At 37.7% G+C, this 14,755-nt stretch overlaps 1 protein-coding gene across 1 annotated transcript; it reads right to left on the bottom strand.

Annotated features, from left to right (window-relative positions):
• Positions 1-9,945: 9,945 nt before the first annotated feature.
• On the bottom strand, positions 9,946-14,071 carry SPINK13 (serine peptidase inhibitor Kazal type 13). The gene is made up of 3 exons (XM_015096122.3): positions 13,963-14,071; positions 12,025-12,062; positions 9,946-10,169 (listed from the first exon to the last, which is right to left on the bottom strand). The coding sequence occupies exons 1-3, from the start codon at positions 14,030-14,032 to the stop codon at positions 10,038-10,040; spliced, it is 240 nt and encodes a 79-aa protein (XP_014951608.1). The 5' UTR covers positions 14,033-14,071; the 3' UTR covers positions 9,946-10,037.
• Positions 14,072-14,755: the final 684 nt, after the last annotated feature.

Below are 14,755 nucleotides of genomic sequence, written 5' to 3'. Positions count from 1 at the left end.
GAAGGACACTACATAATGATCAAGGAATCAATCCAAGAGGAAAACATAACAGTTGTGAATATCTATGCACCCAAAATAGGAGCACCTCAATACCTAAGACAAACACTAACAGACATAAAAGGAGAAATTGACAATAACACAATAATAGTAGGAGATTTTAACACCCCACTCACACCAATGGACAGATCATCAAAACAGAATATTAACAAGGAAACACAAGTCTTAATGATACATTAGATGAGATGGATCTCATTGATATCTTCAATACATTCCATCCAAGTGCAGAAGAATACACCTTCTTCTCAAGTTCACATGGAACATTCTCCAGGATAGACCACATCTTGGGTCACAAATCAAACCTCAGTAAATTTAAGAAAATTGAAATTGTATCAAGCATCTTCTCCAACCACAATGCTATGAGACTAGATATCAATTACAAGAAAAAAACTGTAAGAAACACAAACACATGGAGATTAAACAATATGTTTCTGAATAACCAAGATTACTGAAGAAATCAAAAGGGAAATAAAAAAATTTATAGAAACAAATGACAATGAAAACATGACAACTCAAAACCTACGGGATGCAGCAAAAGCAGTCCCGGGGGAAGTTTATAGCAATACAATCCTACCTCAAGAAGCAAGAAAAACATCGAATAGACAACCTAACTTTACACCTAAAACAACTGGAAAAAGGAGAACAACAACAAAAAAACACCCCAAAAATTAGTAGGAGGAAAGAATTCATAAAAATCAGAGCAGAAATAAATGAAAAAGAAATGAAAGAAACAACAGTAAAGATTAATGAAACTAAAAGCTGGTTCTTTGAGAAGATAAAATTGATAAACCTTTAGCCAGACTCATCCAAAAAAAGAAAAGAGAGACAAATCAAATCAACAGAATTAGAAATTAAAAAGGAGAGGTTACAACAGACAATGCAGAGCTCTTGCCTATCCTTCTAAAACTCTTTCAAAAAATTGCAGAGGAAGGAACACTTCCAAACTCATCACCCTCATACCAAAACTAGACAAAGACAACACACAAAAAAGAAAAGTACAGGCCACTATCACTGATGAACATAGATGCAAAAATCTTCAACAAAATTTTAGCAAACGGAATTCAGCAACACGTCAAAAAGCTCATATATCATGATCAAGTCGGGTTTATTCCATGGATGCAAGGATTCTTCGATATATGCAAATCAATCAATGTGATATACCATATTAACAAATGAAAGATGAATACCATATGATCATCTCAATAGATGCAGAAAAAGCCTTTGACAAAATTCAGCACCCATTTATGACTGAAACTCTTTAAAAAATGGGCATAGAAGGAACCTACCTCAACATAGTAAAGGCCACATATGATAAACCTACAGCAAACATTATTCTCAATGGTGAAAAACTGAAAGCATTCCTCCTAAGATCAGGAACAAGACAAGGGTGTCCACTTTTGCCACTGTTAATCCATGTAGTTCTGGAAGCCCTAGCTACAGCAATAAGAGAATAAAAAGAAATAAAAGGAATCCAGATTGGAAAAGAAGTAAAGCTCTCACTGTTTGCAGATGACATGATACTGTATATAGAAAACCCTAAAGATAGTATCAGAAAATTACTAGAGCTCATCAGTGAATTTAATAAAGTTGCAGGATACAAAATCAATACACAGAAATCACTTGCATTTCTATATAACAACAATGAAAAAGCAGAAAGAGAAATTGAAGAATCAACCCCATTCACCATTGCAACAAAAAGAATAAAATACCTAGGAATAAACTTACCTAAGGAGACAAAAGAACTGTACACATAAAATTATAAGACAATAATGAAAGAAATCAAAGATGACATAAACAGATGGAGAGATAGTCCATGTTCCTGGGTAAGAAGAATCAATACTGTGAAAATGACTGTACTACCAAATGTAATCTACAGATTCAGTGCAATCCCTATCAAATTACTGTAGGCATTTTTCACAGAATTAGAACAAAAAATTTCACAATTCATATGGAAACAAAAAATACCCTGAATAGCCAAAGCAGTCTTGAAAAAGATGAATGGGGCTGGAGCAATCGACCTTCCTGCCTTCAAATCATACTGCAAAGCTACAGTCATCAAGACAGTATGGTCCTGGCACAAAAACAGAAATATAGACCAATGGAACAAGATATAAACAAGAAATAAACTCATGCACACATAGGTACCTTATTTTTGACAAAGGAGGCAAGAATATAAATGGGGCAAATATAGCCTCTTCAGTAAATGGTGCTGGAGAAACTGGACAGCTACTTGTAAAACAATGAAATTAGAACATTCTCTAACACTATATTCAATAATGGATTAAAGACCTAAATGTAAGCCCAGATACCATAAAACTACAAAGCTTCTAGAGGAAAACATAGGCAGGACAGTCAGTGACATAAACCATACCAGTATGTTTTTGGATCTCTCTCATAATAGAAAGAAAAACAAAAACAAACAAATGGGACCTAATTAAACTTAAAAGGTTTTACACAGCAAAAGAAACCATAATGAAAACAAAAAGGCAACCTAAAGACTGGGAGAAAATATTTGCAAACATTGAGACCAATAAGGGAATAATTTCCAAAATATACAAACAGCTCATCAGCTATAAAAACAAACAAGCAACCCAATCTGGGCAGAAGATCTAAATAGATATTTCTCCAAAGAAGACATGCATAGTCTATATACAGAAGCAAAAATATTCAACATTGCTAGTTAAAATAGAAATGCAAATCAAAACTACAATGAGTTATCACCTTGTATCAGATAGAATGGCCATCATTATAAATAATAAATGCTAGAGAGGCTCCCCATGGAAAAGAAATGCAAAAGAGCAAAATGGCTGTCTGGGGAGACCTTACAAATAGCTGTGAAAAGAAGAGAGGCAAAAAGAAAAGAAGAAAAGGAAAGATATAAGCATCTGAATGCAGAGTTCCAAAGAATAGCAAGAAGAGATAAGAAAGCCTTCTTCAGCGATCAATGCAAAGAAATAGAGGAAAACAACAGAATGGGAAAGACTAGAGATCTCTTCAAGAAAATTAGAGATACCAAGGGAACATTTCATGCAAAGATGGGCTTGATAAAGGACAGAAATGGTCTGGACCTAACAGAAGCAGAAGATATTAAGAAGAGGTGGCAAGAATACACGGAAGAACTGTACAAAAAAGATCTTCATGAAGAATATTATTGTTGTTTAGTCGCTAAGTCATGTCTGACTCTTTTGCAACCCCATGGACTATAACCTGCCTGGCTCCTCGGGCCTCTCTGGTGCCTGGTAAGGCCCAGAATATTTTGAGCTTGAGTTCTATATGTCCTTTCTAATAAATTTCTATTTGTGATGAAAAAAAAAAATAAAGCAGAAAAAAGAAAAAGATCTTCATGACCCAGATAATCATGATGATGTGATCACTAATCTAGAGCCAGACATCTTGGAATGTGAAGTCAAGTGGGCCTTAGAAAGCATCACTATGAACAAAGCTAGTGGAGGTAATGGAATCCAGTTGAGCTGTTTCAAATCCTGAAAGATGATGCTCTGAAAGTGTTGCACTCAATATGCCAGCAAATTTGGAAAACTCAGCAGTGGCCGCAGGACTGGAAAAGGTCAGTTTTCATTCCAATCCCAAAGAAAGGCAATGCCAAAGAATGGTCTAAATTCCACACAATTGCACTCATCTCACATGCTAGCAAAGTAATGCTCAAAATCCTCCAAGCCATGCTTCAGCAATACATGAACCATGAACTCCCTGATGTTCAAGCTGGTTTTAGAAAAGGCAGAGGAACCAGAGATCAAATTGCCAACATCTGCTGGATCATGGAAAAAGCAAGAGAGTTCCAGAAAAACATCTATTTCTGCTTTATTGAGTATGCCAAAGCCTTTGACTGTGTGGATCACAATCAACTGTAGAAAATTTTGAAAGAGATGGGAATACCAGACCACCTAACTTGCCTCTTCAGAAATCTGTATGCAGATCAGGAAGCAACAGTTAGAACTGGACATGGAACCACAGACTGGTTCCAAATAGGAAAAGGAGTACGTCAAGGCTGTATATTGTGACCCTGCTTATTTAACTTCTATGCAGATTACATCATGAGAAATGCTGGACTGGAAGAAACACAAGCTGGAATCAAGATTGCTGGTAGAAATATCAATAACCTCAGATATGCAGATGACACCACCCTTATGGCAGAAAGTGAAGAGGAACTAAAAGCCTCTTGATGAAAGTGAAAGAGGAGAGCGAAAAAGTTGGCTTAAAGCTCAACATTCAGAAAACGAAGATCATGGCATCTGGTCCCATCACTCCATGGGAAATAGATGGGGAAACAGTAGAAACAGTGTCAGACTTTATTTTGGGGGGCTCCAAAATCAGTGCAGATGGTGACTGCAGCCATGAAATTCAAAGACGCTTACTCCTTGGAAGAAAAGTTATGACCAACCTAGATAGTATATTCAAAAGCAGAGACATTACTTTGCCGACTAAGGTCTGTCTAGTCAAGGCTATGGTTTTTCCAGTGGTCATGTATGGATGTTAGAGTTGGACTGTGAAGAAGGCTGAGTGCCAAAGAATTGATGCGTTTGAACTGTGGTGTTGGAAAAGACTCTTGAGAGTCCCTTGGACTGCAAAGAGATCCAACCAGTCCATTCTGAAGGAGATCAGCCCTGGGATTTCTTTGGAAGGAATGATGCTAAAGCTGAAGCTCCAGTACTTTGGCCACCTCATGCGAAGAGTTGATTCATTGGAAAAGACTCTGATGCTGGGAGGGATTCGGGGCAGGAGGAGAAGGGGACTACAGAGGATGAGATGGCTCGATGGCATCATGGACTTGATGGATGTGAGTCTGAGTGAACTCCGGGAGATGGTGATGGACAGGGAGGCCTGGCGTGCTGCGATTCATGGGGTTGCAAAGAGTCGGACACCACTGAGCGACTGAACTGAGAGAGGGTGTAGAGAAAAAGAAACCGTTCTACACCATTGGTGGGAAAGTAAATTGGTAGAGCCTCTATGGAGACTAATATAGAGTTTCCTTAAAAAACTAAAAACAGAGTTAGCATATGATCCTAGAATCCCACTTCTGGGCATATATCTGGATAAAACTCTAATTTGAAGAGACCCAAGTACCCCAAGTTTCATTGCAGCACTATTTACAGTAGCCAAGACATGGAGGTAACCTAAATGTCTATCAACAGATAAGTGGATAAAGAAGATGTTGTGTGTGTATGTACACACACATACACACAATGGGACTATTACTCAACCATAGAAAAGAATGAAATAATGCCATTTGTAGCAACATGTATGGACCTGGAGATGATCATATTAAGTTAAATAAGTCAGAAAAAGACAAATATCATATGATATCACTTATATGTGGACTCTTAAAAATGATACAAATAAACTTATTTACAAAACAGAAATAGACTCATAGAAGAAGAATTGATGCTTCTGAACTGTGGTGTTGGAAAACACTCTTGAGAGTCCCTTGGACTTCAAGGAGATCCAACCAGTCCATCCTAAAGGAGATCAGGCCTGGGTGTTCTTTGGAAGGACTGATGTTGAAGCTGAAACTCCAATACTTTGACCACCTGATGTGAAGAGCTGACTCATTTGAAAAGACCCTGATGTTGGGAAAGATTGAGGGCAGGAGAAGGGGACAACAGAGGATAAGATGGTTGGATGGCATCACTGATTCAATGGAGATGGGTTTGAGTGAACTCCAGGAGTTGGTAATAGACAGGCAGGCCTGGCGTGCTGCTGTTCATGGGGTCGCAAAGTGTCAGACATGACTGAGCGACTGAACTGATATGTGGAATCTTAAAAATAATACAAATAAACTTATTTACAAAACATAAATAGACTCATAGACATAGAAAAAGCTTAGGATTACCAAAAGGGATAGGAGGTTTGGGGAATAAATTAGGAGTTTAGGATTAACATATACATGCTAATATGTATATAATTATTATCTTATAATACTTTAATATTTATTATAGTATATAATATAATTATATAATATTAATAGTTATTATTAATTTTGGATTGGATCCAAATTGGGAAAGGAGTACATCAAGGCTGTATATTGTCACCCTGCTTATTTAACTTATATGCCGAGTACATCATGCAAAATGCTGGGCTGGATGAAGCACAAGCTGGAATCAAGATTGCCAGGAGAAATATCAATAACCTCAGATATGCAGATGACACCATCTTTATGGCAGAAAGTAAAGAGGAACTAAAGAGCCTCTTGATGAAAGCGAAAGAGTTGAGAGTGAAAAAGCTGGCTTAAAACTCAACCTTCAGAAAACTAAAATCATGGCATCCAGTTCCATCACAACGTGGCAAATAGATGGGGAAACAATGAAAACAGTGACAGACTATTTCCAAATAGTCTATCACTATCTGCAGTGATCTCCAAAATCACTGCAGATGATGACTACAGCCATGAAATTAAAAGATGCTTGCACCTTGGAAGAAGAACTATGACCAATCTAGATAGCATATTGAAAAGCAGAGACATTACTTTGCCGACAATGGTTTGTCTAGTCAAAGCTATGGTTTTTCCAGTAGTCATGTATGGATGTGAGAGTTGGGCTATGAAGAAAGCTGAGCAGTGAAGAATTGATTCTTTTGAACTGTGGTGTTGGAGAAGACTCTTGAGAGTCCCTTGGACTGCAATGAGATCCAACCAGTCCATCCTAAAGGAAATCAGTCCTGTATATTCATTGGAAGAACTGGGGCTGAAGCTGCAACTCTAATACTTTGGGCACCTGATGTGGAGAACTGACTCACTAGTAAAGACCCTCATGCTAGGAAAGATAGAAGGCAGGAGGAGAAGGGGATGACATAGGATAAGATGGTTGGATGGTATCACCAACTCAATGGACATGAGTTTGAGCAAGCTCTGAGACTTGGTGATGGACAGGGAAGCCTGGTGTGCTGCAGTCCATGGGATCACAAAGAGTCAGACACGACTGAGCGACTGAATTGAACTGATATATAAAATAGATTTAAAAAGGACCTACTGTTTAGCACTGGTAACTATACACAGTATCTGGCCTAGAGAATTCCATGGACTGTATAGTCCATGGAGTCGCATAGAGTTGGACATGACTGAGTGGCTTTCACTTTCACATAATAGAAAAGAATCTGAAAAACAACACACACACACACACACACACACACACACACACATGGGGAGGGGGAGGGAGCAGAGAAAGAAAGGAGGGGAGAAAAATCTGTGTGGAAAAAAAAATTCTATCCTGTAACTGCCTCTTCCATCAAATGACTCTCCATCCTAATCCCCATATTAGGCTTACATTTGATATACATTTGATTTTCTCTCTTGGTTCAGGGGTTTCAAACATAATTGTTTGTAGGGGCCAAGCTGGTAATATAAATAAGTGAATTGGACCACCTTCCCACAATAGAGAGAGGTGGGACTGTGGCTTTCTGAGATACCTGGACTCCATTTGGATGGAGAGTTGCTACTAGATAACTGTTGATTTTCTTGCAAGTGAAGTCCTAGCTTCACTTTGTATTTTTTAAAATAAATTAGAAATCTGTATTTTTAGGTAAAATCTGATTTTTTAAAATACTGTCAACTATAAAAATTTAGTGATATACTGTTCTGGTTAAACAGAAGCAATACTGTTTTCTATTTCCATGAATTTTCTTATGCAATATTTCTTCTTGGCACATAAAACCACAAATTTATGAAGAGTTGGGGATGTGTTTCATACAATTGTGTTTTCTTGGTAGTTATTCTTAGGGCCCTACAATGAGTAGGCTTGTATTTTCCAGTTTTCTTTTTTCTTTTCTTTTTCTGAGGGATTTACATTGTTCATAAATGGTAGATATCTCTCAGGATTATGATTCCAATTTATCAGAATTTTTCTTCAAAACACTAGCTAAGGGCAAAGACAGCCTTAGTGTTTTGACTGCCTCCCTCACTCCAAGAACATCAGGACTGTTCTTTTTGCCCTGAATACAGGAATGGCATAAAGGCCAAGTTTATACATGCAAGTCACAGTGAAAATTAAAACAAATACACAGTCTCCTGTACCATCCCTGCCATTGGCGTCAATATTCTCTGGCACACTTATAAAATGGAAAAGAAAGAAAAATGAAAAAGAGAGGGGGAAGGAGGGAAGGAAAGAAAGAAAGAAGGGAGGAAAGAAAGGAGAGAGAAAGAGCCAGAATAGATCAGAGGCATGATCTTAGAATTTCTAAAACTTTCTCAAGTCTCCCAGTTGAGGCTGAAGAAAATCTCAGAACCATCTTTGAGAAGTCATTGGGTTGTAGCATACTGGAGAATCAAGCCCACAATGTAATTCTGTGTCAACCTATTCTAATTTCCAAAAGCCCAGGCCATTCTGGGTAGGTCCTTCTTATGCTGGTCATTGTAGTGGTGTGCACCCAAATACCAGACAGTATGAAAAAAGCTTATGTGTAAGAACTAGGAAGACACTTCCAAGTTTCTTGCCTAATTATCCCTGCCTGAGAAAGTGACAACCACCATATTATGTAATTTAATCTTCTACATAGTCTGACAATATTCATGAATTCTCATTCTTCTTTCTTAGAAATCAGTGGTAGATACTTGTTTAATTCACATTTTTCAGTTTCCAATTCTTTCCTTTAAAGTCATCCTCTGAGGCTACTACTTGCTGTGAAGATGAGTCAGTATTACTTTTATTGGACTAATTTCTACACCTTGTTTCCTTCAGTGCTCAGAAATAATTCTCTTGGTGTGGTAGCATGGTGCCAGAAATCCATGAAGATTCTTCTCAAAGAAAGATAGGCATAAAGGAGTTAGCTCAGCAGACTCAAGATGCTCAAAATCAATTCAAAGGAAGTAGCCTATAAACCCTTGGGATATTCTGCCTAAGAATAATTTTGTAACCTAGGGCCATAGGCCATGCCAGATAGTTTACCCTCTGGTGAATGTTTTTTTTTTTTTTGGCTGTGCTGCTAAGTCACTCTGTATCAGTTTAACTCTTGAGGGGAGGGGGCTCGAGACTAGTAGTTGTCAGTCGAGTAGGTGCTGCCTGTCCCCATTAAAAAGCCTAGACACCAAAGCTTTTGTGGGTTTCCCAGGTTGGCAATACTTTATACAAGTTATGACACATCATAGCTGGGAGAATTTAAGCACTACCTTTGTGACTGTCCTGGTAGAGCACAACTGGAAGATGGTGCTTGATCTCTCAGACTCTACCCAATGAGTTTTCTGCCTTTGCTGATTTTATTCCATATACTTTCATTGTAATAAACTGTTACCATGCATGTAACGGCTTTTCTGACTTCTATGAGTCCTACTAGGGCGTCATCAAACTTGAGGGTACTCTTAGAAACTCCCAACAGAGAGGATCTCATAGGTCATGAAAGAGTTACTTACAAGACACAACAAGACTGATTTGTAAAAACAATTTCAAATAGAGCTAAAACATATTACAAGGAATATAATTTTTAGTCTAAATGTCCCATTGAATTTATTTGAAAGGCAAAAAATATTAAAAGTTCACTGTCAATTTTTATCCATGTAAGACCACATAGCCACTTTGTTACTCATGTGTATATCTACAACTTGTGTTTTTGTCTGTGTCTGTATCTATGTCTATATCAGTACCTGTATTTATTTCTTCCAAGCTAAGGTATGGGTGCTATTCATATGTATGTCACTGTAAGTTGTTAAAGAAAATTTGATTTTTTAAAAATGGATTTCTATTTATGCTTGTATGATCTATAGACTATCTACTAATACGATCTCTGTACAATTCTGCCAAAATATTGTGTAAGCTTTTTATCTTTTGTTTTTAAATGAGTCAACTAAATTTTTTTAAAAAGACTTTTCTCTTTACTATATGTATAGTCTATCTCCAGTCTTCCAGTCTTTTGTGAACCAATGGAGGCTATTAAAAAAAAAAAAAATCCATGAATCAGCAAATCCAGCTCCTTGCTAAAATTATTGGAAATTTCTGTGGAGAAATATAGAGAAAAAATAATGGTATCTTATTTTGAACTTACCACTGATCAACACAAAGGAAACACTCATTCTTGTAAGTGAGGCCATTTGTCCCACAAACATATGCTGTCACTTCAGGACAGTCTGCATCATAAAGAGGATCCAGTGGGTAATATATTTTACACGGGGGCTGCAAACATCATAAAATATCGTATGAATAAGAACTGATCAATTTTCCCTCATCTATTTCTGGCCTGTCACTTCTGCCCCGCATAAAAGTAATATCAGATGTTACTAGTTAATGGATGTTAATGGATCTTTCTCAAGATTTTGTCTCCTTTGGGCTTTAGTTAGGCAAGTTTCTTTTCTGACTACAAAGTCGTCACCCATTCATCATCTGTTGAAGCCATAAACAGTGTAATAACTCAGTTTAAACCCCAAATGGAAAGTTCTCCTTTAAACTTGGAGTCCCCATGCCAGTAACTCAGAAGTTTGTGAGTAGAGATAGCTATGTGAACTCCTAGAATACAAGGGTTTAAATGATGAGGTACCACTTCACACCAGTCAGAATGGCTACGATCCAAAAATCTGCAAGCAATAAATGCTGGAGAGGGTGTGGAGAAAAGGGAACCCTCCTACACTGTTGGTGGGAATGCAAACTAGTACAGCCACTATGGAGAACAGTGTGGAGATTCCTTAAAAATTGCAAATAGAACTACCTTATGACCCAGCAATCCCACTGCTGGGCATACACACCGAGCAAACCAGAATTGAAAGAGACACATGTACCCCAATGTTCATCGCAGCACTGTTTATAATAGCCAGGACATGGAAACAACCTAGATGTCCATCAGCAGATGAATGGATAAGAAAGCTGTGGTACATATACACAATGGAGTATTACTCAGCCGTTAAAAAGAATTCACTTGAATCAGTTCTGATGAGATGGATGAAACTGGAGCCGATTATACAGAGTGAAGTAAGCCAGAAAGAAAAACACCAATACAGTATACTAACACATATATATGGAATTTAGAAAGATAGCAATGATGACCCTGTATGCAAGACAGGAAAAAAGACACAGCTGTGTATAACGGACTTTTGGACTCAGAGGGAGAGGGAGAGGGTGGGATGATTTGGGAGAATGGCATTCTAACATGTATACTATCATGTAAGAATTGAATCGCCAGTCTATGTCTGACGCAGGATACAGCATGCTTAGGGCTGGTGCATGGGGATGACCCAGAGAGATGTTATGGGGAGGGAGGTGGGAGGGGGTTCATGTTTGGGAATGCATGTAAGAATTCAAGATTTTAAAATTAAAAAAATAAAAAACTAAAAAAAAAAAAAAGAGTGAGGGTTCTGTATTGAGACTGGGATTAAATTCTGAACGTGTGCTTAGCTTCTCAGTTGTAGCCAACTCTTTGCAACCCTTTGTACTGTAGCCAGCCAGATTCTTCTGTCCATGGGATTTCCCAGACAAGAATATTGGAGAGGGTTACCATTTCATTCTCCCAGGGATCTTCCCAATTCAAGGATCAAACCGCATCTCCTTGGTCTCCTGCATTGCAGGTAGATTCTTGACCCACTGAGCTATTGTACCACTGTTAAACTTTTTAAGTGTTAGTCGCTCAGTCGTGCCCAACTCTTTGTGACCCCCATGGACTGCGGCTCACCAGGCTCCTCAGTGCATGAGATTTTCCAGGCAATGATACTGGAGTGGGTTGCCATTTCCTTCTCCAGGGGATCTCCCCAACCCAGGGATCAAACCCAGGTCTCCTGCACTGGATGCAGATTCTTTACCGAGTGAGCTACAAGCCTTGGACAAGTGACAGGGATTATTTCATTTAACGTTCAGAGATGCATTTTATTATTATAATGCTTATGCTACATGGGGGTAAATTTAAGCCTGACAAGGTTAAGTTACATGCCCAAAGTCATACAGAAAACTTCCATTCTACTTTACCACTATGAAGTTTGAGATCCCTTGAAGAGAGTGATCAGATTAAAATAAAAATTCAGAACTGCTATAAATTTAAATTTACCTCAGGCCATTCAGAGTAATCATGTGGTTTGAAGAGTTCTGCAAATAAAGAACAGACACAATAGGTTAGTAGTTCTCCACGGAATTTGATTTCACTCACTGAAGTTACTGACTGAATAAAGAAATGTAATGCAGTTACTTATTTGCACAAAGTGTACAAAATAATTTATGGCAATAAAATTTGTAGGTGGTCTGCCTTTGTTAATTACTTCATCCATTTATTTATTCTCTACTTCTTTTTCACAGTCCTAACTTCATTTATAAATTTGCTGTGTCATTGAAGAAAGAGTAAAAACTATTTGGGGTTATATGATCTGAACATAAAAAATAAAACTATTCAAAGATCAAAATACAACACAACTGAATTCCTCTTTAATCTTAACGTAGGAAAGACTTTCTGGTAATGGTTCATTGATCTCTGTGCAATAACAGAAATAACTGATACACTTTATGACATTCAAATAAAAATAATTTTTTCATGACAAAACAAACTAAAAAATTCTGATAAACTGGAAAAAATATTTGCAACACCTATCATAAAGGGTTCATATATACACACAAACCCCAAAGATATGGAAATGACCCTTAAATTTGTAAAAGATATTTAAATGCAGTATGATAAGAAAAATGCTATAAAACTATATTGAAATACCATCTATTACTGGTGGGAATGCAGATTCGCACAACTTTTATGAAGCGAAATTTGGCAATGTTGAACAAAACTACTTTGCATTCATATTTGATCACAATTCAGGGAATATACCCTGAAGATAACCTTCCAACAATAGAAAAATATATATGCATAAGATTATTTATTGCAGCATTGTTTTTATTGCAAAATGTTGGACACAAACTAATGCCTGTACACCTAAAGACTGACTGAATAAACTTTGGTATATTCATCCAATAAAGTTTTATGCAGTTGCATAAAAGAATGAGGAAATCCCTGTAAACTGATAAGCACTGGTTTTCAAGACATTCTTAAATTGGGAAAAGCATGATGCAAGTAGGTACTTATACTATGCTATCTTTTATGGGAGAAAGTAGGAAGAATGACAAAATGTACATATGTATGTTTATTTGAGCAAAAAGAAACACAGAAAAAATAAACCAGAGACTAATAAGATTGGTTACATAAAGGATAAGGATGGAATTGCAGTAGAAGGTGAAGGGTTTGAAGGTAATGACTCTCTTTGAGTCTAAACTTTTGTTCGTTTCATTTTTGTCATGTTCAAAATAATTTAAAATTGCATTTTGATTTTTCTTGACCCATGGATTATATAGAAATGTGTTATTTATTTGATTTCAAAATAATGGAGGATTTTCCATAGTAACTCCTTTTCTAATGTGTGTGTGCGTGCTCAGTCACTCAGTCATGTCTGACTCTTTGTGATCCCCATGGACTGTAGCCTGTCAGGCTCCTCTGTACATGGGATTATCTAGGCAAAAATACTGGAGTTTCCATTTCCTCCTTTAGAGGATCTTCCCATCACAGGGATTGAACCTGTGTCTCCTGAATCTCCTGCATCGGCAGCAGATTCTTTTACTCCTGAGCCACGAGGGGAGCTCTCCCTTTCCATAGTGCTGTGCTCAGTCACTCAGTCATGTCTGATTCTGTGTGATCCCATGGACTTTAGCCTGCCAGGCTCCTCTGTCCATAGGGATTCTCCAGGCAAGAATACAGGAATGGGTTGCCATGCCCTTCTCCAGGGGATCTTCCAAACCTAGGAGTCGAACCCAGGTCTCCCATATTACAGGCGGAGTCTTTACCATCTGAGCCACCAGGGAAGCCCCCCTTTCCGACAGTGATACCCAGTTGGTATTATCAAGCCCAAAGGCTTATGTTTCAGCAAAATTTTCCCATCCAGTCACAAATGACTCTTTTTCTTTTCTACAATGAAAAGAAAAAAACAGGTGTTTTGCTCCTAAGTTTGCTTACCTGAAAAAACAATATGTGCCAAAGTGGAGGATTCCAGGAAAAATATGATCATACAGGGAAAGGCAGTCATTTGATCTCATCTAATGCCCTTCTTGAAGAGGCCTGTGGAAATGCTCAAGATAGTTTATTCATCATTTCTTGCACAGCTGTCTTTCCAAACCTAAGATAATCCACTACTCTGAATTGAACTTGGTCATGGTGGTCTCAAACTGGCCTGGTCTCTAGGGATTCAGACCTAAGAAGGCTCTTCTGCCCTGAAGAGGGAAAGAAAACCATTAAAATAACTGTTTTCCCCCAGCCAGCAAGCATTGTGTTATTACAATCTGTTTTGACTTGGAAGAAGAATTAGCCTCAAGGCTATCACCAGGACTGGACCCAGGCATGTTACATATAAATGGATTTATCCTACAACATAAAGTGAGGTTAATGAATATGGATACTTTAAGAATTCTGAGAAAAAAGGTATGATCTGAGGACTATCTTATACAATCAGAGCTATGTCACTTTATAATGCACATTGTTTGATTCCCTAGGGTAGACCAATTTCTGCCACACTGAAATGCTCCATTTCCTAGTTAAGTTTCTTCATCCAGGCCATTTACATGTGCTCAAATACAAAGAATAGATTGAAAGTGGAATTGTTGGTCTGGTGATCATAAAGATTGTATATACCTTTCCTGATAGATGAATCAAGATAGTTGATATTAATCATTTTTTGATTCATATATAGGTACACATGATTTGATGCCATCTATCAGTGAGATCCAAGTTCAAATTCTAGCTTCAACAGTTT

The sequence above is a fragment of the Ovis aries genome, chromosome 5, assembly GCF_016772045.2.
Source record: "Ovis aries strain OAR_USU_Benz2616 breed Rambouillet chromosome 5, ARS-UI_Ramb_v3.0, whole genome shotgun sequence".
Taxonomy (NCBI): domain Eukaryota; kingdom Metazoa; phylum Chordata; class Mammalia; order Artiodactyla; family Bovidae; genus Ovis; species Ovis aries.
Note: the sequence above shows the minus strand (reverse complement) of the source record. Positions and strands in the feature narration are given on the sequence as shown.